The 27,953-nt window shown below is 48.6% G+C and overlaps 1 protein-coding gene across 1 annotated transcript; it reads right to left on the bottom strand.

The window, feature by feature from the left end:
- Window positions 1–205: 205 nt before the first annotated feature.
- Window positions 206–27,953, bottom strand: CENPH (centromere protein H). Its single transcript, XM_077286641.1, has 9 exons — window positions 27,689–27,953; window positions 20,185–20,240; window positions 8,013–8,073; window positions 6,900–6,971; window positions 5,661–5,717; window positions 5,324–5,387; window positions 3,027–3,078; window positions 2,579–2,739; window positions 206–425 (listed from the first exon to the last, which is right to left on the bottom strand). Exons 1-9 carry the CDS (start codon window positions 27,844–27,846, stop codon window positions 330–332), a joined length of 777 nt encoding a protein of 258 aa, XP_077142756.1. The 5' UTR covers window positions 27,847–27,953; the 3' UTR covers window positions 206–329.

Below are 27,953 nucleotides of genomic sequence, written 5' to 3'. Positions count from 1 at the left end.
GGCTTAAGACTGAGTAAAATGTGGAGCTGTAATTGATAGGTGTGGTGGAGGAGCAGAGAGATGGCAGAGGAGAAGGAAGATATAGTGGGAATACACTGGTTAGCTAAGGCGACACCTGGGCTAGAGAGGAACATTGAAGTCATTAGCCTAAAAGTAGTACTGTATGTCTTGGGAATTCCTGACCTGTAAATAAGGAAACAAGACATAACGAAAAACTTTAATATTTAAGAACAGTTTAAAAGTGGAACAAAACCAGATACAAGACAAAAACGATGACCATATAAAACTATTTCAATAAAAAATATTGCAAAATAAAACTGTTAAGACAATTAAGAACAGGGTGGATTCTTCTTGCCCATTTTGATCAAAATCTCCTTCAGGTTTGGATCTTCTTCCCAGTCTACTCTGCTGCTGAGAATCAATCTCTGAGGAAAGAGAAGGGGAAAATGAAGATAGCGAAATATGGTCTTTTACAGAACATCTATATTTTAAAGTTTAATTGGATTTTGACTGCTCTGATAGGTCATTCATCGACAGCAATCAGAGATCTTTATACACATCAGACAGTTTATCAGAAACTTGTCAAACACGAACATCCCTACGGCATCTCCCGAGTCACAGAGACCCCGCAGCTCCGATGATCTCGGTTGTTCCCATAGCGCCAAGTCCAATGGTTGGAGCCTGGACAGAAAGCTCAGCATTGGCAATAACCCCTTACATAAAAACTTCTATTGGTGAGCAAAGAGAGTAGATGAAACCCACTGCTAAATATATCACCCTGTAGATTAGGAGGGCTCTCCTCGCTACAGAAATGCCAAAGATGTGGACACTAAATGTGGTTTAGGCACACGGGGGCTCAGAAGGAAGGGGGGCATTTGGATTTGGGAGATTTCTTTTGGCGGGTGAGGCACCATTTAGCTTTTCCAGAGCCTTTGTACTACCAGTAACGTGGAAGCCCCCTATATTTCCATTGACAGATGACGGCCCGTAGTGGGGACTTGATTTTTTTGTGGAGTTGAAACTTTAATTGGGAACATTTTACATAACGTTTGGGATCACATTTATTCAGCGCTCTATGCTCAGCACTTACTTGGGGGATTCCATTTAAATCTCCGAGTGCCATGACAGACGAAACCCCTGAGGGATCAATTCTCTACAATGAGGCAGCAGAGTTACTCTTTCTGGCCTCTGTTCAGTGCGCAGGCACCAGGAAAGGTCAGAGAGGCCCGGCGCCTGCACACTGCAGTACTTTGGTCTTCCCTCAACAGAGCAGAGAAGTCCACCTGTGCAGGAGCGCGATTCCGGGGAGCCTGTGAAGCAAGCAGGAGGGCGGCATCGCAAGAAGATGGGAGGCGCTGGACCGGAACTGCAATACCTCTCGGACCGAACCGCCCCCCTGGGTCCAGCAAGCACAGACGTTTATTTAGTCGTCTGTTATGAAGGGGTTAATTATGCCAACAGTTTGGCTGTTCTAAAATCTTGTCTTAGAGCCAGTACACACCATTAATTACGCGCTTTAACTACTTTTTCTGACTCGCTCAACAAGAGAAAATTGCGCAGCTGGAAAGGAAGAATGGCTGGATGTGCGACACCGAGTAGCAAAATTTTGCCATAAGTTAAGTTAAGAGCTTGTTCACACGCTTCCTTTTTTCCCCTGCACTTTGCATCACCAGCAAACTGAAACATTTCTTTAGTATCAAGTACAGTTTGCTTATTTTTTTGTTGTGAATTCGAACCAACAGATCATTTTTGCAGCATGTCAATTCCTTCAGTATTTTTCACCCATTTAAATGAATGAAAAAAAAAAACAAACATCAAAACACAAGTAAAGATAGGTCACAAATGTGCGTATTTTATGCAGCACTTTTTCTGCCAACATCGCTTTTGGTACAGAAAAATCTGCTTCAAATACTCAACATGTGCACATAACCCAATAGGGAATGTAATATAGCAGAGTCAGGCTGCCTAGTGCCAAGTTATACTGTAGACAGTTTTAGTAAATCTGCGCCACTTTCACACACTACTTTCCTTCAGCAGGTCTGACTCCTGGTTTGTGAAACTGGCTTCTGACTGCATGCTCTAGGTGTGATAACTTCCAAAAAAAGTGCATGTAAAAGTGGGCAGAATTGTTAGATGCTGCATATGAGTGGACAGTATCAGGACGCCGATTGCTATAACATGGAGTTATCTTCCTCTGTCAAACTCCTTACATGCCACGGTCACTAACATCTGTGTCATGAAAGGGGTTAATGCAGCCGCAGCAAACACTGACAGCACTCCCTCTCGTGCCGGTGCTAGCACATCAGACAGTGGGAGCACTGAATAATGATCTTGGGGTGCAGATTCACATCCCAATATCAAGTGGCACATCAATGGTGAAAAAGCAGCTACAGAACGTGGTTACAGTGAACAGCTGCTGTTTGTTGGCATCTGTACCGCGGTTTCCATAGAAGGGGCTTCAGTGGATGAGACCCTCTATTCTGTCCTTATGGCCCAACAGAGACAACAGTTTTAACCTTTATTTCAACAGTTTTCTGAAGCGACGTATTAATATGATTAAAAAAAACACCACATTTACCTGGAACACATTCTGAATTACGGTCACTGTGTCAGTCTCCTTTTTGATATAATCACGTACTTTCTTAAATTCGGGGTTATCCAGCCGAGCAAGGTGATTGTTCTGCCTTTCCTTCATAGCTCGGAGATCTGCCATCAATGTGGTACATTTCTCTCTAAGTTCTGCCGATAAAGCAAGAAAGTGAAAATGTCAATGTGAAGAGGGGGCAATTGTACAGGGAGATATTATACCGGGATCGGACATGCAGCTCTGGCAACAGGGTCCTAATCTCGGTGTCCTATATCAAGCTAATGAAAGCCAGCAGTCCCATAGTGCTGGTGAGAAAAGAAAAATACTGAACGCAAGTAATTCAAGTGTTAAACTACATCAAGAATACGGAAAAAAAAAAATAGATGGCATTAGACTCAAGAAGCAGCATAACAAAACACGTAAAATAAAAGCAGCTTACGCATCCTCTGATGTCCGATGTCAATCACCTGTTCTGCTAACATGCGAGACTCCTTCAAGAAAAAAAAATAAAAAATCCATTCAACTCTCCACAAGTACAATATATAACATTAATGAGATGGGGTGAGAATACTTGTATGGCATGACCTGACTACCCAGGGGACCTGTGCAGGAAAGCTGAGAATTGGGGGCTAATATAGGTTTACATTAATTAGAGGAAACCTGTCATGATGTACAGCACAGTATAGAGAAGGAAAAGCTGAGCAGAACAACATAAGGTTTGTTAGAAAGAACTCAGTGCAACTTCTATATAAGGCTACTTTCACATTTGCGTTTGGAGCCGCTGCGGAGGGCTGTGGACTTCCTCCGTGAAGCCCTGCCCTCCGCCGCTAGCTCCGCCTACTTCTGCATGCGGCCGGCATGCGACCTGGGTACCTATATTTAACATTAGGTACGCAGGTCGTGCCGCAGTATGCGGATGCTGCCGCATGCGTCGTTTTGACGATGCGGAAAAAAAAAAAAATTGCTACGAGCTGCGTCCTACGCTGGTCGCCGCATCGTCAAAACGACGCATGCGGCAGCATCCGCATACTGCGGCACGACCTGCGTACCTAATGTTAAATATAGGTACCCAGGTCGCATGCCGGCCGCATGCAGAAGTAGGCGGAGCTAGCGGCGGAGGGCGGGGCTTCACGGAGGAAGTCCACAGCCCTCCGCAGCGGCTCCAAACGCAAATGTGAAAGTAGCCTAACTCATTGAAATCCCTGGTGTCAGTGACATCAGTCTTGTGCACACAACTATCGGACGAGTGTTACCTGTGGTTTTCACGGATCGCACTCATGCTTATGATATTTTATGGGGCTGTGCACATGTCCAATTTTTTCTTCAGGCCAAGTGGTCCGAGGAAAAAAAACCAAAAAAAACCAAAATAAGAAAAAAATATTAGACACATGTCCGATTTTCATCAGTGTGTTGGATCAAACTCACCAAAACAAGTCGATGGGCCTGTGAAAAACATTGGACCACACTAGGATGACATCCAAATGTGGTCCGATTATCACAGAATGACAGAATGGGGAGAGAGGTGAATTTTATTTTTTTCCTCTCCACCACCGAAAAAAAAAAAAAAAACAGATGCCATTCTGATCAGAATGTTTTCCTGTGCAAGCATAACAGAAAAATAAATTTTCCAAAACCCATCTACAAAACCCAGTCCCTGTTAGGCCTCTTTCACATGTCCTGATATTTCCGGTACCGGAAAAAAACAGTACCGGAAATATCCGTGTCCGTATGTCCGTGTGCTCAAGTGGCACATACGTGCGGCATCCGTGTGCCGCCTGAGGACCACACGGACCGTGCAGGAGAGACAGCGCTACACTAAGCGCTGTCCCCCCCGCATGTGGTGCTGAAGGCAGAATTCATCTCTTCTCCCCCAGCGTTCCTTGGAGAGAAGAGATGAAAGATGTTTTTTTTTTTTTTTTTTTTTTGGGGGGGGGGGAATAAAGTTTGCATGTGCGTCCGCGTCATAGTCTAACAGTGCGCCGCCTGGTCCCTTGCCGCAGAAATACTCACCCGGCCAGCTCCTGCGATGTCTCCTCTGTCCTCTCAGCGCCAGCAGCTTCTCCTGTGTGAGCGGTCACGTGGGAGCGCTCATTACAGTCAGGGAATATTCCCTGTGTGGGGGGGCACATGAAAACTTTATTGTTCACAAAAAAAAAAAAAAAAAAATGATCTTTCATCTCTTCTCTCCGGCGGGGGAGAAGAGATGAATGCCGCCTTCAGCACCACAGCGGGGGGGACAGCGCTTACTGTAGCGCTGTCTCTCCTGCGGGCGGTACGTGCACACGGAGGAGAGTGCACACTGTTCTCCGTGTGCTGTCCGTATTGTGGTCCGTGCTGCCGGTAGAAAACGGACATGTCGACGTGTTTTCAGCACAGACATACGGTCCGTGTGAAAACACGCATATGTGCATAGACCCATTCATTTAAATGGGTCTACGTGTGTCAGTGTCTCCGGTACGTGAGAAAACTGTCACTACACGTACCGGAGACACTGACGTGTGAAAGAGGCCTTATAGAGGTTGTTAGTTTTGGTTTCATAAACCTGCCATCTGGCCAGTATATTAGGGGGCATTCAGATGTGGAGGCTGAAAACTGGAACGTGGCAAAACTGACAAATCGAGGTAAAACCTCAGGTACTTTTTAGAGCGCCTCAATTGCAACATCCCGATACAACTTTAGACAGAAAATATCAAAAACCTGTTAGGACAGCTCAGATGCTCCTTGGTAATGTCTTACCTTCTGTAACGCTTGTGTTTGTTCACAAAGACCTCTAGTGTGCTTGATGGTCTCGTATATCATCCTAAAAAACATGGCGAGAATCATCCATCCAGCATTTCCCAAAATGCAAAGAGTTGACTCCGCTCTCTATTGCATCTACTAACAGCAAACTAGGATATTGTACAGTGTGTAAACCAGTAGCACTGCGGCCATCCCATACACTGCCGACACTGAATGTGCCCTCCCTTACACTGAGCACTGGAGAAGGATTAGCCTGAATAGTCTCAATAGTCCAACCTGCAAATACAGAAAACCCCCAGACCCTGCAGCATAAGTGCCCGGCAGTAACACTTACTGGGGCTCGGGGGTCTTCTCTGATAACTTATTACGTATCGCATTGTATATCTGCAGCCTGTAGGAAAGATAAATTGGCAATAAATATATGTCAATAATTAAAAGCAAAATAAAATACACAAGTAAAGAAAATAGTGTAAAGGCCGAATTCAAACATCTGTATCTGACAGTCTAAGTACAGACTGCGATGCATGGGCTCATAGATAAATGGAGCGGTGAGGTACGGGGCAGAAGACCAGCATCCATTCTGTATCCCCAAAGTGAATTCATCCTTATACTGTAATATATTTCATCTTTATTTTTTGTTATGATTGAATTTACCATGTTTGTTTTGATACTTCGCACTTAATGCAGTTATGCCCGTTACCAAGTTATTCATGGTTGTGTAAAGCGCACAGATATCAGATCTCATAATGAACAACAGTCACACTTACACATAGCAAGCTGGGCAGAGCTACATTAGCTATGCAAGAAAATGAGACATGTAAAAGCCCCCTTTCATTGGACCCATCGGGGCTTACGGCAGACTCCCCCCCCCCCCTAACGCACTGACGGGGCCATAGACTATAATGGTGCCGACAGGGTGAACGTCCCCTCTGATGTGCATCTGAAGTGGGGTTTTTTTTTGAGGGGCGTGGGGAGAAGAGGGTCACGGGTAAGCTGTGCTGGGACAGAGTAACGTATGACAAAAACGCAACAGAGAAGCACCTTTAGCCTCAATTGAATGGTCAGTCATTCTGTTCTGACTCTTGTGCCAATCTTTAATGATGCTGATGTATCCTGGTATCCTAGCACGGCTGAAGGTGAAAGTAACAAAGAATTATCAGATTTTGATTAAAATCTTCCTCTAAATTGCCAAATCTATAGGGTAGGCCAACACTTTATGGTTGGTGATGGTCAGATTTCTGGGACTCCCACTGATTTTGCAGCTCTGTCCCCTTGAAGGGAATGGGCTTGTTGAATCTCCCTCCATAGTCAGGCTGTCAAGAGAGCATCTGTGCAGGGGAAAGTGTAATAGGAGATGCCCCGCCACACCATCACTGGGGGCTCGAAAAGTCGACTCCACAATGAGTATAGTGATGGCACATGCCAACGATATACCATCACTAATTAACATGGGAAAGGCCACCTCACTAATATTATAAAAAAAATAAATAAAAAAATCGCTCTACCCATTTGCTTACTGACAATTCTAGATCACAATATGTGAATGCAATGACAGAGCAGGGGTGACACTTGCCTTCGTAGTAACAGCGACTTATTATGGTGCGAAACTTCCTCCTTTTCAATCTCATTTTTTAATCTTTCAATTCTGTATTAAAAAAACAAAAAAAAAAAACAAACAGTCAGTTTATGTGATCGACCTGATCTTTGCTATGGGTAATTGATTATTCCCAAACCTTTATGCCTATATTCAAATCACAATTATATAAGCAGAAAATATTTTATTCTGTAAAATATAGAATGGTCTTAAAGGGGTTTTACCACAAACAAAAGATCATTTTAATTATTAGATCTTGGAATAATAATAATTTCCACAATTGGATGGGTTTATACAAAATGCTCCTGTGCTGAGATAATCTTATAAATGTGCCCCTGCTGTGTACTGTGTAATGGCTGTGTCTCACCGTGCAGGGACATGGCCTGTTCATACCACAGCTGAATGATGAATGCAAATGCTACAGAGGGGCTGTCAATTTTGGCCACGTGACGCCCATATGCTGTAGTAGAAGGGGTGGGACGGTTGTTTGATGTCCCTAACCTACGTGTTGCACAAGAATGGAGTCCATTTACGCTCTGAGTATCCACATTATCCTCCTCCAGAAATTAAAGGGATTTACACAAAAGGAAAAGAGCTTTTATTTGAGGTAGTAACAAAAGTGAAAGGGGATCTGGGACAATGATGAAAGCAGCCTAACACCTTCAAATGGTTGTGAGAATACAGGACAGTGAGCTGAATATATTACGGGGGTATCCAGCACTGCGCAATTTCACATCAGAGGTGAGCGGTGCAGAGGACATTACCACCCCACACCCACCGGGACCCATGCATGACTGGCAGGTATTATGCACGCAGAAATGTGGGGTCCATGTAATTGGCAGCGCTGACCTTCGATGCAGAAGTAGTTACACGGTAAACCTAGCAGTGCTGGAGATGTAAGTGGAGTCTGTAGTGCTCGGTGTGTGTGTGTGTGTGTGTGTGTGTGTGTGTGTGTGTGTGTGTGTGTGTGTGTGTGTGTGTGTTAGATAGATAGGACACATACATATACACACACACACACACACACACACACACACTAGTCATGGGGGGTTGTCCTGTAAGAACACAAATGGCTGCAGGGAAATCGCTTACATCTCAGTCAGCTTTTCTGTGGTGAGGGTTTCTGGGGGGATATCATCAGTTGAAAGTTCATCTGCAAAGTAAAAAAAAATAGAATTATTCTTACCGTTAATTCGGTTTCTAGTAACCCACCACGACAGCACACCTGGAGGATGTTACCCCTTTCCTAATAGGGACAGGAAATGACAGAGGTTAAATAACCCCTCCCTCATCCTCCCCCCTCAGTGTTATTATAAAGGACCACAGGAGAAGGAATGCTTCAAATTATATTTATTCTTTCCAGAACGTATAACAAGCAAAGGGAGGGATTACTCCTGCTGTCATGGTGGGTTACTAGAAACCGAATTAACGGTAAGAATAATTCTATTTTCTCTAGTAACCCCCCACGACAGCACACCTGGAGCAGTACCCAAGAGTAACATTTAGGGAGGGACTATAGCTCTAAGGACTTTTTCTCCGAAGGCGAAGTCTTCTTTAGACATCAGGTCTAGCCTGTAATGTTTGGAAAACGTATGGACCGAGGACCATGTAGCAGCTCTGCATATTTGCTCAATGGAAGCACTGGCTTTCTCGGCCCAGGAGACAGCTGTTGCCCTAGCAGAATGAGCTGTGAATTTCTCTGGCGGTGGAAAGCCCTGAATCTGATAAGCCTCCAAGATTGCTCTTTTGATCCAATTCACAATTGTAGATTTGGAAGTCTTCTTCCCTTTATTCTGAAGATGAATAAACAGATTCTGATCCTTCCTAGCTTTCTCTAAAGCTTGAAGATAATAAAGTACCATTCTCCGAACATCCAAAGTATGGAATTGTTCTTCTTCCTCATTCTTTGGATCCTGATAGAAGGAGGGAAGAATTATCTCCTGCGACTTGTGGAAATCCGAGATGACCTTTGGGAGAAAGGATGGATCCAATCGCAGGATAAGCCTGTCTTGTAGAATTTTCATGTAGGGCTCATTGATTGACAGGGCTTGTAGTTCACCAACTCTTCTGGCTGTAGTTCTAGCTACCAGGAAGGTGATCTTCCAGGCGAGCTTATCCATACTTATTGATGACAAGGGCTCAAAAGGTGGAAGTGTAAGTCCCTTTAGGACTATATTGAGGTCCCAGGATGGGACTATATTTATGGGTCTTGGAGATATGCAGGATGCCGCTGTCATAAATCTTCTTATCCATCTATGGTCGGCTAAAGATTGGTCAAAATACGAGCTCAGGGCTGCCACCTGTACCTTGAGGGTGCTGGGTCAGACCTTTTTCCAGCCCCTCCTCTAAAAAATCCAGGATCCTGGTTAGGTTCGGCCTGTCTGGGTTAGGCCGTTCAGGAGCACTCCATGTGATAAAGGTCTTCTAAATTTTTTGGTAGATTGAATTGGTTACTGCCTTTCGGCTTTTTGTAATGTTTTAATGACGTTCTTTGATAGCCCTCTGGTTCTTAGAATTGAGAATTCAGAAGCCAGGCATTCAGGTGTAATCTCTCGGGATCTGGATGAAGTATTGGCCCTTGGTAGAGAAGGTTTCTGACCGGAGGTAGTGTTATCGGTCCATCTATTTTTAGGCTGATGAGGGTCCCGAACCAGCTTCTTTTGGGCCAAAATGGAGCCACCAAGATCACCCTGTCTTTCTCTGCTCTTATCTTCTGTAGGACTCTTGGTAGAATTGGTAATGGAGGAAAAGCATACGCCAGTGTAAATGTCCATGGCTGGGCCAATGCGTCCACACCTAGCCCCGGATTGGTTGGATCTAGCGAGAAAAATTGGTCCACCTTTGTGTTTTGACCGTTTGCGAACAGGTCCACTTCTGGCTGTCCCAACCTTCTGGCCAGTATCTGAAAGACTTCCGGGTCTAGGCTCCATTCTCCTGGATGGATCTTTGTCCTGCTCAGGAAGTCGGCCTGTATATTTATTTCTCCTTTTATATGTAGGGCAGATAGAGAGAGAACATGCTCCTCGGCCCACGAAAATATTCTGGCTGATATTGTTTTTAGATTCTCGTGTTTTGTGCTTCCCTGATGGCGAAGGTGGGCAACTGTTACGTTGTCCGAGTATATTTTTATATGGGAATTCTGAACAAGAGCTACTGCTGCTTTGAGAACCTCCTCTACCACTTTTAGTTCTCTGAAGTTCGAGGATCGTTGGCTTATCTCGGTTGGCCAGTATCCATGGAATATGTGCTGATCTACCGTAGCTCCCCAACCTTTTCCGCTGGCATCTACTCTTATAGTCACCGCTGGGTCCTGTAACCAGGGAACTCCTCTAAGTTCTCCTTTTGTAACCACCATGTCAATGAGGACTTTACGTGCGGTGGTATTCGGATCTTTTTGTCTAGAGAATCTGGGGATTCGTCCCAGATTGACAGAATATGAGTTTGGAGTATTCTGGTGTGGGCTTGTGCCCATGCCACCATCTGGATGCATGAGGTCATGGTCCCCAGAACCGACATGGTCCATCTTAGAGATACTCTCTTTTTGTCCCGCAACATTCTTATCTTTGATGTGAGCAGGATCCGTTTTTGTTCGGGCAAGAAAGATGTTTGGTTGTGAGAGTCTAACAGGACTCCTAAAAAGATCTTTGTTGTTGATGGAACCATATCCGATTTTTTTGGGTTTACTATCCAGCCTAGAGACGAAAAGATCTGGACTGTTGTTTGAAGATGCTCCTGTACAATTAGAACTGTGGGAGCCACTACCAGGAGGTCGTCGAGGTACGGGATTATGCATATATGCCGACCTCTGATGTAGGCCATTACTTCGGACATGATCTTTGTGAAGATCCTTGGGGCTGAAGATAGACCAAACGGGAGGACATTGAATTGAAAGTGGTCTGTCTTTCTCTCTCTGGTGACTGCAAACCTTAGGAATTTCCGATAAGTTGGATGGATTGGGATGTGATAATATGCATCCTGTAAATCTATAGTCGCCATGACGAAATCTTGTCCTATTAGGGGTACTGTCGATCTGACGGATTCCATCCTGAATCTTCTGTAGGTTACATATTGATTCAGGGGTTTCAGGTTGATTATTATCCGATGGGTTCCATTTGTTTTTTTTGTTTTTTTATCAGGAATAGGTTGGAATAATGACCTTTGTTCTTCTCGTTCTCCGGGACTGTGGAGATCACATTGTTGACTAAGAGATCCTGTACTCCCGCTATCAATGTGGATTGTAGCTTTGGTGTCGATAATCTTGTTGTCTTTAACCTTTTTGGGGGATATGATACAAACTATCTTCATCCCCTCTCTGACCAATCTTAAAGCCCACTGATCTACGCAGATCTTTTGCCAGTATGGGAGGAAGTTCGAGATTCAACCCCCCACTGTGATGGAGTCATTGCTTTCTTTGATTTTGGGTCTGGGGAAGAAAAAGATTCCTGTCTTTCCCCCCTTTTGGATAACTCCAACGTCCCGTCTTGCCCTTACCCCTATATTGAGGAGTATGCTCTTGCGGAGTGCGGAAGGGTCTTTTCCTAGGGTTTCTAGGTTCTGGTAAAGTTTTCTTTTTGTCTGAGGCCTTCTTCAGAAGATCATCCAAGGCAGGTCCAAACATATACTTTCCTTTGAAGGGAATAGAACACAGCCTCACCTTAGAAGTCATATCACCAGACCAGGATCTTAGCCAGAGTGCTCGTCTTGCTGAGTTTGACAATGCAGATGATCTCGCCGTTACCCTCACTGATTCCGCGGAGGTATCCGCTAAGAAGCCTGTTGCTTTCTGGAAGATAGGTAAGGAGGCTAGAATATCCTCTCTGGGGGTACCTGAGAACAAGTGCTCTTCTAGTTGCCCTAGCCAGCGATGCATTGACCTAGCCCAGTGATGGGCAACCTTTTGAGCTCGGTGTGTCAAAATTCGCCAAAAAACCGAGCATAACTTGGGTGGTGTGTCACCTTGATAAAAAAACATAATTTTGCGACATGTATAGTTTAAATAACAAATATGTATAATTAGAATTAACTTACCTGCTTAGTGACTTCTTTGTTCATCTGTCAGTTGGTTTCTTTTGTTGGTCTTGCTATTATTTAACTTGTGTGGGGTGCCGTGAACTAAGATAAGTGAGGGGGAGGGGGAATTCTTCCAGTGATGGCGAACCTGTGGCACTCCAGCTGTTGCAAAACTACAATTCCCATCATGTCTTCACAGCCAAAGCCTTTGCTTTGAATGGCCAGCCATGATGGGAATTGTAGTTTTGCAACAGCTGGACTGCCACAGGTTCGCCATCACTGATGCCTCCCTCTCACTTATCTCAGTAATGGCCAATGACACCCCACAGTTCACTGGATGATGGTTGCTGTAGTAGTCACAGGGCCTCCAGACAGCAATCACAGGGCCTCCAGACAGCAATCACAGGGCCTCCAGACAGCTATCACAGGGCCTCCAGACAGCTATCACAGGGCCTCCAGACAGCTATCACAGGGCCTCCAGACAGCTATCACAGGGCCTCCAGACAGCTATCACAGGGCCTCCAGACAGCTATCACAGGGCCTCCAGACAGCTATCACAGGGCCTCCAGACAGCTATCACAGGGCCTCCAGACAGCTATCACAGGGCCTCCAGACAGCTATCACAGGGCCTCCAGACAGCTATCACAGGGCCTCCAGACAGCTATCACAGGGCCTCCAGACAGCTATCACAGGGCCTCCAGACAGCTATCACAGGGCCTCCAGACAGCTATCACAGGGCCTCCAGACAGCTATCACAGGGCCTCCAGACAGCTATCACAGGGCCTCCAGACAGCTATCACAGGGCCTCCAGACAGCTATCACAGGGCCTCCAGACAGCTATCACAGGGCCTCCAGACAGCTATCACAGGGCCTCCAGACAGCTATCACAGGGCCTCCAGACAGCTATCACAGGGCCTCCAGACAGCTATCACAGGGCCTCCAGACAGCTATCACAGGGCCTCCAGACAGCTATCACAGGGCCTCCAGACAGCTATCACAGGGCCTCCAGACAGCTATCACAGGGCCTCCAGACAGCTATCACAGGGCCTCCAGACAGCTATCACAGGGCCTCCAGACAGCTATCACAGGGCCTCCAGACAGCTATCACAGGGCCTCCAGACAGCTATCACAGGGCCTCCAGACAGCTATCACAGGGCCTCCAGACAGCTATCACAGGGCCTCCAGACAGCTATCACAGGGCCTCCAGACAGCTATCACAGGGCCTCCAGACAGCTATCACAGGGCCTCCAGACAGCTATCACAGGGCCTCCAGACAGCTATCACAGGGCCTCCAGACAGCTATCACAGGGCCTCCAGACAGCTATCACAGGGCCTCCAGACAGCTATCACAGGGCCTCCAGACAGCTATCACAGGGCCTCCAGACAGCTATCACAGGGCCTCCAGACAGCTATCACAGGGCCTCCAGACAGCTATCACAGGGCCTCCAGACAGCTATCACAGGGCCTCCAGACAGCTATCACAGGGCCTCCAGACAGCTATCACAGGGCCTCCAGACAGCTATCACAGGGCCTCCAGACAGCTATCACAGGGCCTCCAGACAGCTATCACAGGGCCTCCAGACAGCTATCACAGGGCCTCCAGACAGCTATCACAGGGCCTCCAGACAGCTATCACAGGGCCTCCAGACAGCTATCACAGGGCCTCCAGACAGCTATCACAGGGCCTCCAGACAGCTATCACAGGGCCTCCAGACAGCTATCACAGGGCCTCCAGACAGCTATCACAGGGCCTCCAGACAGCTATCACAGGGCCTCCAGACAGCTATCACAGGGCCTCCAGACAGCTATCACAGGGCCTCCAGACAGCTATCACAGGGCCTCCAGACAGCTATCACAGGGCCTCCAGACAGCTATCACAGGGCCTCCAGACAGCTATCACAGGGCCTCCAGACAGCTATCACAGGGCCTCCAGACAGCTATCACAGGGCCTCCAGACAGCTATCACAGGGCCTCCAGACAGCTATCACAGGGCCTCCAGACAGCTATCACAGGGCCTCCAGACAGCTATCACAGGGCCTCCAGACAGCTATCACAGGGCCTCCAGACAGCTATCACAGGGCCTCCAGACAGCTATCACAGGGCCTCCAGACAGCTATCACAGGGCCTCCAGACAGCTATCACAGGGCCTCCAGACAGCTATCACAGGGCCTCCAGACAGCTATCACAGGGCCTCCAGACAGCTATCACAGGGCCTCCAGACAGCTATCACAGGGCCTCCAGACAGCTATCACAGGGCCTCCAGACAGCTATCACAGGGCCTCCAGACAGCTATCACAGGGCCTCCAGACAGCTATCACAGGGCCTCCAGACAGCTATCACAGGGCCTCCAGACAGCTATCACAGGGCCTCCAGACAGCTATCACAGGGCCTCCAGACAGCTATCACAGGGCCTCCAGACAGCTATCACAGGGCCTCCAGACAGCTATCACAGGGCCTCCAGACAGCTATCACAGGGCCTCCAGACAGCTATCACAGGGCCTCCAGACAGCTATCACAGGGCCTCCAGACAGCTATCACAGGGCCTCCAGACAGCTATCACAGGGCCTCCAGACAGCTATCACAGGGCCTCCAGACAGCTATCACAGGGCCTCCAGACAGCTATCACAGGGCCTCCAGACAGCTATCACAGGGCCTCCAGACAGCTATCACAGGGCCTCCAGACAGCTATCACAGGGCCTCCAGACAGCTATCACAGGGCCTCCAGACAGCTATCACAGGGCCTCCAGACAGCTATCACAGGGCCTCCAGACAGCTATCACAGGGCCTCCAGACAGCTATCACAGGGCCTCCAGACAGCTATCACAGGGCCTCCAGACAGCTATCACAGGGCCTCCAGACAGCTATCACAGGGCCTCCAGACAGCTATCACAGGGCCTCCAGACAGCTATCACAGGGCCTCCAGACAGCTATCACAGGGCCTCCAGACAGCTATCACAGGGCCTCCAGACAGCTATCACAGGGCCTCCAGACAGCTATCACAGGGCCTCCAGACAGCTATCACAGGGCCTCCAGACAGCTATCACAGGGCCTCCAGACAGCTATCACAGGGCCTCCAGACAGCTATCACAGGGCCTCCAGACAGCTATCACAGGGCCTCCAGACAGCTATCACAGGGCCTCCAGACAGCTATCACAGGGCCTCCAGACAGCTATCACAGGGCCTCCAGACAGCTATCACAGGGCCTCCAGACAGCTATCACAGGGCCTCCAGACAGCTATCACAGGGCCTCCAGACAGCTATCACAGGGCCTCCAGACAGCTATCACAGGGCCTCCAGACAGCTATCACAGGGCCTCCAGACAGCTATCACAGGGCCTCCAGACAGCTATCACAGGGCCTCCAGACAGCTATCACAGGGCCTCCAGACAGCTATCACAGGGCCTCCAGACAGCTATCACAGGGCCTCCAGACAGCTATCACAGGGCCTCCAGACAGCTATCACAGGGCCTCCAGACAGCTATCACAGGGCCTCCAGACAGCTATCACAGGGCCTCCAGACAGCTATCACAGGGCCTCCAGACAGCTATCACAGGGCCTCCAGACAGCTATCACAGGGCCTCCAGACAGCTATCACAGGGCCTCCAGACAGCTATCACAGGGCCTCCAGACAGCTATCACAGGGCCTCCAGACAGCTATCACAGGGCCTCCAGACAGCTATCACAGGGCCTCCAGACAGCTATCACAGGGCCTCCAGACAGCTATCACAGGGCCTCCAGACAGCTATCACAGGGCCTCCAGACAGCTATCACAGGGCCTCCAGACAGCTATCTCCTCAGGCCTCAGAAGTGCAGCCTGGGACTTCTGGTCGGTGCAGCCTGGGACTTCTGGTCGGCGCAGCCTGGGACTTCTGGTCGGCGCAGCAGGGAGCAGCGCAATGTCGCCCAAACAACACAGATCCGACGCAGAGGCCTGGGACTTCCGGGAGCTGCGCCTGGCCTACCGGAAGTCCCAGGCCTAGACGCTCTGCACCGGAGCTCTGTTGTTTGGACCCACAAACCTCCTGCATGGCATCCGATCCGATAAAAAAAATCGGATCGGATGCCATTGTTTAGCATTCCGATACCGCAAGTATCGGGTATCGGCCGATATTTGCTGTATCGGAATTCCGATACCGAGATCCGATACTTTTGTGGTATCGGGTATCGAAACAACATTAATGTGTGTAAAATAAAGAATTAAAATAAAAAATATTGCTATACTCACCTCTCCGACGCAGCCTGGACTTCAGCGAGGAAACCGGCAGCGTTGTTTGCTTAAAAATCGCGGTTTTCCTTCCTTACTTGAAGTCCCGGATTTTAAAATGCGCGCGTGTTCTGCCTCCCGTGACGTCCCGGCTTGTGATTGGTCGCGTCGCCCATGTGACCGCGACGCAACCAATCACAACGCCGGAACGTAATTTTAAAATCCTGAAGGACCTAAAATTACGTCACGGCTTGCTGTGATTGGTCGCGTCGTGGTCACATGGGCGGCACGCGACCAATCACAAGCCGGGACTTCAAGTAAGGAAGGAAAACCGCGATTTTTAAGCAAACAACGCTGCCGGTTCCCTCGCTGAAGTCCAGGCTGCGTCGGAGAGGTGAGTATAGCAATATTTTTTATTTTAATTCTTTATTTTACACATTAATATGGTTCCCAAGGCCTGAAGGAGAGTTTCCTCTCCTTCAGACCCTGGGAAAGAAGCAATTTCTATGGGGCCGCGGCCGGCGTGTCACTGAAAATGACTACGCGTGTCAGCACTGACACGCGTGTCATAGGTTCGCCATCACTGACCTAGCCACACAGGTAGATACGAAATTGATGTTTAGTAAGGACGTTGACATTTCCCACGACTTCCTTAGTAGTCCGTCCATCTTACGTTCCAGAGGATCTCTCAATTGGGAGGCATCCTCGAATCGTAGCGTGTTTTTTTTGGCTACCCTAGCAATCTGGACGTCCACCATCAGAGATGGCTGCTCTTCCCTGATAACTTTTTCTGTGCACTCTTTGCACAATGCTTTCTTGTATGAAGAGGACTGCTTCTATATACAAACTGCGCATTTGCGGGTAGTTTTAGATTTGCCTGCTGATGTGGGTTCCTTGTCCCCCTAAAAAAGAAGGGGAGAAGGAATCATAAGATTACAACCCGCATCAGGGAGTGGACACCCTGGGCCAGACTACTCACTGGGGCCGGGACGGTGCTGGGATCTGCAGATGCAGAGCGCGAGGTAGCGGACATCTCCATAGTCTTCACCACACAGTGGTCCTACCTGAGATGTCTTCCTGTCCGGGGCCTAATATAGGCGACCGGACCGCAGCACCTGTCCTCATGGATAGAGGACCTCCTCTTCCGATGTCCGGATGTATGTGGGGGGGGGGGGGGAAAGACCGCCGACATAATCCACGCCGTTCATTGCGTTCCAGCTTGGAATGCCAAAGGACCTTCCAATCCACTGAAGCCGGCCGGCGTCTGACGTCACATCCTGCCGCTGGCTTCAGACCGGAAGTTCTCACACGCGCGCCGGATGAGGAGAAGGGCTGGAGAGCTCAGAGAGGCCTCCAGGCCGAAGAATGCCCCCAGACCTTGCCTTGAAGGTGCAGAATGGTGGCAAGGAGTCCCGAGTCGGAGGAGACGGGAGCAGCACACGGGGAAGAGACGCAAGTCCGCTCCCCAGCTACCCTGCAATAATGCCTATATCCCCCGGTGACCGCTGACGGCACAGTACACCTGGGATGACATCTTCATCCCTAGTAGGGACAGGAAAAAACACTGAGGGGGAGGATGAGGGAGGGGTTATTTAACCTCTTTGTCATTTCCTGTCCCTATTAGGAAAGGGGTAACATCCTCCAAGTGTGCTGTCGTGGGGGGTTACTAGAGAAAAAGAATACATAGAGACCATGGTACACAATCAGATTCACTATCCCACCATACAACTACCAAAGACCCCAAAGAACTGACACCCAGAACAACTGGGACTTTGGGAGGCAAAATATCCGGGATACATGCTACTAGAAAAAAAACCTCAATATTTTCAGGATCCAGCCCATTTTCAACATGTGATATTTTTAAGTACGGTGTCATTTTTTACTGTGTACATTTGAGCATTTTAAGTAAAGTGTATTTAATTTTACAATTTTTGGGGACTTTACAATGCACTTAAATATTCCTTTGCAATACTCAGTATGCCAAAGTTGTATTGCCAGTCATCAACAAACAAACTTTGGCACAAGATAAGAGGTGTCTAGACCTGGCAGGCGCAAGAGGATAGTTGGTGTTAATTAGTGATGAGCGAACATGCTCAGGTGTTATCTGAGCATCTGGGAGTGCTCGTATATTATGTTCGAGTCTCTGCGGCTGCATGATTTGCAGCTGTTACACAGCTTCAATATATGGGGGATTGCCTGTTTTCTACTCAATCCCCACGTGTTGAGGCTGTCTAACAGCTGCAAATCATGCAGCCGCAGAGACTCGAACAGAACATACATATGAGCGTGCCCAGATGCTCGGATAAGCACATTCGCTCATCACTAGTGTTAATCCATTCACAGGGCCCAGTCCATCGGCTCAGTGATCTCTATCCGCTGGACGAAAGCCACAAGAACCACCTCGTACATGCCATCATCAGTGGTTTTGTTTCTGGTTAGTCAACCTGGCGTAACATCACATGCATCATACCGTAACAATGACGTCACTCCAGAAACGCAAATAAAAAAATAAAGAATTGCAGATGACGGGAGGTAGGTGAATCGATTAATAGCAAGTCAATCATAGAGCACATCTAAGGTGACAGGCCCTATCCCCGCTATCAACATGCCAAGATGTCACAGCCTAGGTACCGTGCTCGCACCAGCCACAGCAGATGATGCTGGCACGGCTCCTATGCCCATTTCATCCACTGGACTTCTGATTACTGGCGAGAAGGGAGAATCCCTTTCTTGCTAAGGCGAACTGTTCTTTTTTTTTTTTTATTACTATGCTAATTGTGTGGTAAAAATGACATGGCAGTCTGATCCTCCAGGTCAGTATGGATACGGTGATACCAAACCTGTATAGTTTAAAAAAAAAAAAAAAAAAACTTTAGGTGCATAAGACATGATGATTTTTTTATTGCATTTTTGCCATATGGGTATATTAATTTAATATTTTGATACATAGGACTTTAAGGGTAGGTGCACACTTTCAGGAATCGGCAGTGCTTTGGATGCTGCACATGTCCACTGCGTCCAAAGCGCTACGATCTATTGAACACAGGTGAATCCGCATGTGATCACTGAACGGTGTGGATTCACCTCCTCCAATGCATTGTATGGGTGACATTTGTCTTGCAGAGTCACGCGTCTCCGCAAGACAGATGTAGTCTGGAAAGACGCACCACATGTCTGTCTCCACGGGTGAGCCACTGCATCTGTGGACGTATAGTGGACATAGGATTTCTTGAAATCTCATCCACTATGCTATAACAGCTGGACGCTGCACAAGTACTCAGGGTCCACCTGAAGCATTTACTGGCCGTGTGCACCTACCCTGAAGGAAACGGTGATACCCAATATGCTCATTTCAATTATTTTTTATTTTTTTTTTTTTACAGAAACCGATTGGCACTCAGCAATTTACGTATATGGGTTAACAGCAGCGATCAGAGCAAGCTCCGATTGCTGCTGCTACAGGCAGACCTCGACTGTAACAGAGCCAATATCTGCTGGCTATGGCTCAGCCCCTGGGCCGCTGCATACATGGGGACCCTACGAAGGACATACTTTTACGTTCTTCATTGGTAAGGTACTAAATGGATCTTCTGTAAAAATAAAAAACTTCCTGAAAAGTTCTGCAACTGTTAGCGGTCAGTTAAAAATATAAAAGATATATATTGTTTTACGGCTAACACTTCCCACAGCTCAGAAAGTGATCAACCTGTAGTCTAAATCCTCTGAACCAAACAGGTCAGCAGCCGCATCACAAATCTCTGTCCTCTTCTTAGTTTCCTGCAGGGTATCGGGGTAATAAGTGCATTGGCCAAGAGTCTTCACACAGGATGGCCGGACTGAATGCTATTGAAAACTGAAGTGTTGGTCTGCACAGTCTCTTGGTGTAAGACTGAATGTTCCCATTCACTGACAGGAAGCAGAAATAACATACAAGTGGGAAATCATGCCCAAACCTTATTCACAGACAAGGTAAATGTGTCAGAAGCACACGAACGGCGCTGCGGAGTATACACAGTGATGCGGTGTAACTGCGGCCGTGCACACACAATACCTGCTCTAATCCTGGTCTCCAGATCAAACTTCTGCTGCTTCAAATTTTTCAATTCTCTGGGGGGAAAAAAAAACAGACAGGAACTGATACAGTAACTTCTCTTGTGTTTTTAGGAGTGATCTCATGAAGAAGCGACAGCAGAGATCAGCACATTGTCACAGGTCCAAAGACCCAAATTATGGCTGCTGGGGTTACACCATGGCCATCCATGCATCAAGTGTTGGGTACTTATAAGGGGTTGTCCTCTACTCAGACCACTCCTTCTCAATCCCCATGTTTCTCCCCTGTAAATAAATGTCATACTCCCCTCTGATGCAGACACTGGCTCTCCCGGGGATGGCATGACATCATTATGTTAGTCTACGTTCACATTTGCGGTCTGCGCCGCAGCGTCGCCGCATGCGTCATGCGCCCCTATATTTAACATGGGGGCGCATGGACATGCGTCGCACTTGCGTTTTGCGCCGCATGCGTCACACGCGTCCGGGCGCAGAGGACGCAGCAAGTTGCATTTTTGCTGCGTCCAAAATCAATCAAAAAAAGGACGCATGCGGCGCAAAACGCAGCGTTGTGCATGCGTTTTGCTGCGTTTGTTTGCGTTGTGTCGCCGACGCTGCGGCGCACAACACAAATGTGAACGTAGCCTTAGTCAATCCCTGCAGCCAATCAGCGCTGGCTTTTCTCTCCCGGCCTTTGGGGGTATCACATACCTCTGGAAAAATTGAGCAAGCCGCAGCGCACACTTCTGGAGTCCTCACGCGATGCCCACACTGCTGGAATGGCACTAGAGGCGAGTGTGGGTGCTATTATTTTACAAGGGGAAAACACAGGGATTGAGAAGGGGTTGTGCGAGTAGTGGGCAACCCCATTTAAGCCGCTCTTCAGAATTAGAAAAACACGGCTGATTTTACTTCCAAACACAGGCTGTGTACGTTATTGCAGCCCTGCTCCACTTACTTCAAAAGGAAAGGTACTGCAATACCAGACACAACCTGTTGGCAGGTGTGGCGCTCTTCTTGGAAGAACGCAGCCATGTTTTCTAAATCCTGGAGCACTCGTTGTTCTTAAACCCTTGGGCTGGGTTCACACTCGTGGACGTTAGTTGTTTTTTGCTAGGCTATGTGCACATGATGCGGATTTGTTGCGTTTCCGCAGCGTTCTTCCTGCACGGAAGTGAACCAAAAACGCAAGTGATTACTAAAGCAAGGTTAATCAATGACCATCCTAAATTGTCGTGCATATGATTTCCGTCCTTAGGGTATATGCACATGTTTCAGATTCGCCTGTGGAATTTTCTGTGCAAATTCTTCCTCTCTTACCAGAAAAGACAGTTGCGGATTTGATGCGTTTTTTGTGCGGATTTGATGTGTTTTTGAAAGCTAAATAAAAATCTATTATTGAACAAAAAAAAAAGATTTGTGATGTCATTTCTTGTCCAACCTCTTCATTTACATACTCCATTGAAGAATAATGCTTACACATACAGACAGATAGATCTATAGATAGAAATATAGATAATACCAAGCCCGATGTTTAGTAATAAACATAATGGTACATAAAGAGTTAAAGACACACACACAAAATCTGTGTTAGGCCGGGGTCACACTAGCGAGAAACTCGCACCTCAATTCCCGGCACTGGGACCGAAGCATTCAGCTGCATAGAAATACATGCAGCCACACGCTCGTGTCCCGAGTGCCGGCGGCAGTGCCGGGTACTCAGCTGTGAGACTCGTGCGAGTTTCTCACAAGTGTGACCCGGCCTTAAACACATCTGTTTCATTTAAAAAAAAAAAAATGGAAAAAAAAAGTTGCGTGGGCTCCCTCGCAATTTTCAAGTCTAGAGTGGGAAAGCCAGAGAGTGGGGGCCGATGTTTATAGCCTGGGAAGGGGTTAATACCCATGGCCCCTCCAAGGCTATGAATATCAGCCCACAGCTGTATATTTAGCATTTACTTCCTATTAAAATAGAGGGACCTCCCCAAAAAAATGACGCAGGGTACCCCTATAATTTATAGCCAGAAAGGCTATGCAGACAACTGCGGGCTGATATTCATAGCCTAGAGAGGGGCCATGGATATTGGCCCCCCTGGCTACAAATACCAGCTCCCAGCCACCGCAGAAATGACGCATCTGTAAGGTGCGCCAATTCCGGCACTTAGCCTCTCTCTTCCCACTGCCCTGTAGTGGTGGGATATGGGGTAATAAGGGGTTAATGTCACCTTTGATTATAAGGTGATACTAAGCCCGGTTAGTAATGGAGAGGCGTCAATAAGACACCTATCCATTACTAATCCTATAGTAGCAAAAGAGAAAAGACACAGCCAGAAAAAAGTATTGTAATATTCTTAATTTCACCATACTTACAACCACGCCTAATTCCCCAAAGCCATCAATCGCCTGCAAAAAATAAAAAAAAGTATACTCCCTGGTCCGACGCAGTCCAATTAATAATGAGTGTCCCACGACGATCTCCCCTACAGAGATGTAATATTAGATGTGACAGCTCTACAGGCCTCCAGTGACACACTGACAGGAGACAATGGCTCCTGCAGTGTTATCCCTGAGGGTTCAATGAGTTCATTGCTCACTTTACGGCACTGCTGCGTGAGAATTTTTACACGCAGCTGTGCTGCAAGTGACAGTATGAACATAAAGGGAACCTGTCACCCCCAAAATCGAAGGTGAGCTAAGCCCACCGGCATCAGGGGCTTATCTACAGCATTCTGGAATGCTGTAGATAAGCCCCTGATGTAACCTGAAAGATGAGAAAAAGAGGTTAGATTATATTCACCCAGGGGCGGTCCCCGCTGCGGTCCTGTCCGATGGGTGTCGCGGACTGGGACCTCATATCTTCTTACGACGACGTCCTCTTCTTGTCTTCACTCTGCAGCTCTAGTGCAGGCGTACTTTGTCTGCCCTGTTGAGGGCAGAGCAAAGTACTGCAGTGCCCAGGCGCCGGGAAAGATCAGAGAGGCCGCAGCTGCCGGGAAAGGTCAGAGAGGCCACAGTGTGAAGACAAGAAGAGGACGTCATCGTAAGAAGATGGGAGGCCCCGGACCGGACCACGACGCCCATTGGATCGGACTGCCCGCGTAGGTGAGTATAATCTAACCCAGTGATGGCGAACCTATGACACGCGTGTCAGTGCTGACACGCGTAGTCATTTTCAGTGACACGCCGGCCGCCGGCCGCGGCCCCATAGCAATTGCTTCTTTCCCAGGGTCTGAAGGAGAGGAAACTCTCCTTCAGGCCCTGGGAACCATATTAATATGTAAAATAAAGAATTAAAATAAAAAATATTGCTATACTCACCTGTCCGACGCAGCCTGGACGTCCGCGAGGGAATCGGCAGCGTTGTTTGCTTAAAAATCGCGGTTTTCCTTCCTTCCTTGAAGTCCCGGCTTGTGATTGGTTGCGTGCCGCCCATGTGACCGAGACGCGACCAATCACAGCAAGCCGTGACGTAATTTTAGGTCCTTCAGGATTTTAAAATTACGTTCCGGCGTTGTGATTGGTTGCGTCGCCCATGTGACCGCACGCAACCAATCACAACGCCGGAACGTAATTTTAAAATCCTGAAGGACCTAAAATTACGTCACGGCTTGCTGTGATTGGTCGCGTCTCGGTCACATGGGCGGCACGCAACCAATCACAAGCCGGGACTTCAAGTAAGGAAGGAAAACCGCGATTTTTAAGCAAACAACGCTGCCGGTTCCCTCGCGGACGTCCAGGCTGCGTCGGACAGGTGAGTATAGCAATATTTTTTATTTTAATTCTTTATTTTACACACATTAATGTTGTTTCGATACCGATACCCGATACCACAAAAGTATCGGATCTCGGTATCGGAATTCCGATACAGCAAATATCGGCCGATACCCGATACTTGCGGTATCGGAATACTAAACAATGGCATCCGATCCGATTTTTTATCGGATCGGATGCCATGCAGGAGGTCTGTGGGTCCAAACAACAGAGCTCCGGTGCAGAGCGTCTAGGCCTGGGACTTCCAGTAGGCTAGGCGCAGCTCCCGGAAGTCCCAGGCCTCTGCGTCGGATCTGTGTTGTTTGGGCGACATTGCGCTGCTCCCTGCTGCGCCGACCAGAAGTCCCAGGCTGCACTTCTGAGGCCTGAGGAGATTGCTGTCTGGACTCAGGCCCTGTGATAGCTGTCTGGACTCAGGCCCTGTGATAGCTGTCTGGAGGCCCTGTGATAGCTGTCTGGAGGCCCTGTGATTGCTGTCTGGACTCAGGCCCTGTGATAGCTGTCTGGACTCAGGCCCTGTGATTGCTGTCTGGACTCAGGCCCTGTGATTGCTGTCTGGACTCAGGCCCTGTGATTGCTGTCTGGACTCAGGCCCTGTGATTGCTGTCTGGACTCAGGCCCTGTGATTGCTGTCTGGACTCAGGCCCTGTGATTGCTGTCTGGACTCAGGCCCTGTGATTGCTGTCTGGACTCAGGCCCTGTGATTGCTGTCTGGACTCAGGCCCTGTGATTGCTGTCTGGACTCAGGCCCTGTGATTGCTGTCTGGACTCAGGCCCTGTGATTGCTGTCTGGACTCAGGCCCTGTGATTGCTGTCTGGACTCAGGCCCTGTGATTGCTGTCTGGACTCAGGCCCTGTGATTGCTGTCTGGACTCAGGCCCTGTGATTGCTGTCTGGACTCAGGCCCTGTGATTGCTGTCTGGACTCAGGCCCTGTGATTGCTGTCTGGACTCAGGCCCTGTGATTGCTGTCTGGACTCAGGCCCTGTGATAGCTGTCTGGAGGCCCTGTGATTGCTGTCTGGACTCAGGCCCTGTGATAGCTGTCTGGACTCAGGCCCTGTGATAGCTGTCTGGACTCAGGCCCTGTGATAGCTGTCTGGACTCAGGCCCTGTGATAGCTGTCTGGACTCAGGCCCTGTGATAGCTGTCTGGACTCAGGCCCTGTGATAGCTGTCTGGACTCAGGCCCTGTGATAGCTGTCTGGACTCAGGCCCTGTGATTGCTGTCTGGACTCAGGCCCTGTGATTGCTGTCTGGACTCAGGCCCTGTGATAGCTGTCTGGACTCAGGCCCTGTGATAGCTGTCTGGACTCAGGCCCTGTGATTGCTGTCTGGACTCAGGCCCTGTGATTGCTGTCTGGACTCAGGCCCTGTGATTGCTGTCTGGACTCAGGCCCTGTGATAGCTGTCTGGACTCAGGCCCTGTGATAGCTGTCTGGACTCAGGCCCTGTGATTGCTGTCTGGACTCAGGCCCTGTGATTGCTGTCTGGACTCAGGCCCTGTGATTGCTGTCTGGACTCAGGCCCTGTGATTGCTGTCTGGACTCAGGCCCTGTGATTGCTGTCTGGACTCAGGCCCTGTGACTACTACAGCAACCATCATCCAGTGAACTGTTGGGTGTCATTGGCCATTACTGAGATAAGTGAGAGGGAGGCATCAGTGATGGCGAACCTGTGGCAGTCCAGCTGTTGCAAAACTACAATTCCCATCATGGCTGGCCATTCAAAGCAAAGGCTTTGGCTGTAAAGACATGATGGGAATTGTAGTTTTGCAACAGCTGGAGTGCCACAGGTTCGCCATCACTGGAAGAATTCCCCCTCCCCCTCACTTATCTTAGTTCACGGCACCCCACACAAGTTAAATAATAGCAAGACCAACAAAAGAAACCAACTGACAGATGAACAAAGAAGTCACTAAGCAGGTAAGTTAATTCTAATTATACATATTTGTTATTTAAACTATACATGTCGCAAAATTGTTTTTTTATCAAGGTGACACACCACCCAAGTTATGCTCGGTTTTTTGGCGAATTTTGACACACCGAGCTCAAAAGGTTGCCCATCACTGATCTAACCTCTTCTTTCAGGATACATCGGGGGCTTATCTACAGCATTCCAGAATGCTGTAGATAAGCCCCTGATGCCGGTGGGCTTAGCTCACCTTACATATTGGAGGTGACAGGTTCCCTTTAACTGTACTCACAGCGGCGGAGGGATACAGTGCAGCAGGATATCTTCCATCATTGTATCCCGGAGCCCCTGGAGAGCGGTCGCATCTGCCGATGTGACAGCTCTCCACGGGTGATCGTCGTGGGTTACTCGTTATTACATGGATTACTGTGGATTAGGGAGTATATTGTTGGTTTATTATTTTTATATTTCTTACAGGTGATTGATGGCCTCGGGGATTAGCTGTGTGGTGAGTATGTACTCTATGTGTGTATGTTTTTTTTTTTTTACACTTGAACACAGTAGCCAGATGATGGGACTATACTGTCCCATCATCTGGCTACCTGTTGGTGTAGCAGGCATAGCCGGATGGGACTAGTAGTCCCATCGGACGATGCCTGCCTGCACACAGCCCCGCACACACCCTTCACCTCAAGATCTGCAGCGTTTCTCGCAGGCACATCAGCAGCAAATCTGCAGATCTTTTTTACATCTGCGGGTTTGCTGCGGATTGGCCTGACACAATGGAAGTCAATGGGTGCAGAAACACTGCAGATCCTCAAAGAGAAGGGACATGGTCCTTTTTTTGAATCTGCGGTGTTTTCCGTGCGGATGTTTCTGCACCATTAGAACAGCATGTTTTTCCCATTGATTTACATTGTACTGTAAATCACTTCCGCAGGAAATCCGCAACGTGTGCACATAGCCTTATTCGCAGCATTTTATTTTCCGCAGCATGTCAATTCTCTTTGTGGATCTGCAGCATTTTCCACCTATTGACTCACTCAAATCTGCAGCAAAAACGCAGGATTAAAAAGGTTTGTGGATTTGCTGCAGATTTACTGCGGATTTGGTGCCAAAAACGCAGCAGATTTGTCAAAGGAAATTATGTCAGAAGGAGGAAGAGTGTATGGGCGGAGAATATAGAATAGTGCCCACGTTGGTTGAAGCACACCAACAATTCTATATTTAGCTGACAAATCCTCATACAAATCCGCATAAAAAACGCGAAGGATTTCCACTGTGTGCTGCCAAGAGATGCAGAAACCGCGCAGAAATCTCCACAAGCCGCACCGTGCGCGCATAGCCTAACAGGAGCAGCACAGCTTCGTTAAAGGGGTTTTCCAATTCTACGATACTGGTGACCCCAGAGGCACGGATCAGCGCCGGATGTGACCACTGAGCACTGTGAGCAGAGCCGCACTACACCGCTCCATGGGTCTCCGCACCGCGTCTACGCCCTGCAGGTACCTGTCCTACCTGCTGCTCAATGGGGGCGCCACCAGGACCGATACTGATCACCCTCCCTGAGGATAGAACTGGACGACCCCTTTAACATCATGACATGACAGCAGGATACCCCACTGACTATAACGGGGGGCGGCCATTTCCCCACCATGTCCCCGGTGCCCGGGCAATGCTCACCGCCTCCATCAGGGACTCTCAGTCTATGTTACCCTCCAGGAGGACTCAGCCTGACACAGACGCCGAGTGTGCGCACAGCCGCCTTTGGGTCCGGTGGTGGCACTGACAGAACAGCTGGGACTTGTAGTTCTCCGGACACTTACTTCAGCAGGAGCAGTGTGCTGACTGGGGGCTCCGGCTTGTGAGCTCTGCTCCCCGTCAGCGCCACTCTCCCGAGCTCCACACTCTGCTGCTCCAGCGACACTAACAGGTCCCCCGCCATGTCTGCCCGCTGCTCCTCGCCAGCCTGTGCCCGCGCCATGCCGCCGCCGCTCCTGGGATCCGGGCACTTTCAAAACAATTCCCGCCGAGCGCGAGGTGCGGCCTCCGAACTGTCACTGGGCGCCTGCGCATGGGGCCGGTCACGTG

Source organism: Ranitomeya variabilis, chromosome 1, assembly GCF_051348905.1.
Source record: "Ranitomeya variabilis isolate aRanVar5 chromosome 1, aRanVar5.hap1, whole genome shotgun sequence".
Taxonomy (NCBI): Eukaryota; Metazoa; Chordata; class Amphibia; order Anura; family Dendrobatidae; genus Ranitomeya; species Ranitomeya variabilis.
Note: the sequence above shows the minus strand (reverse complement) of the source record. Positions and strands in the feature narration are given on the sequence as shown.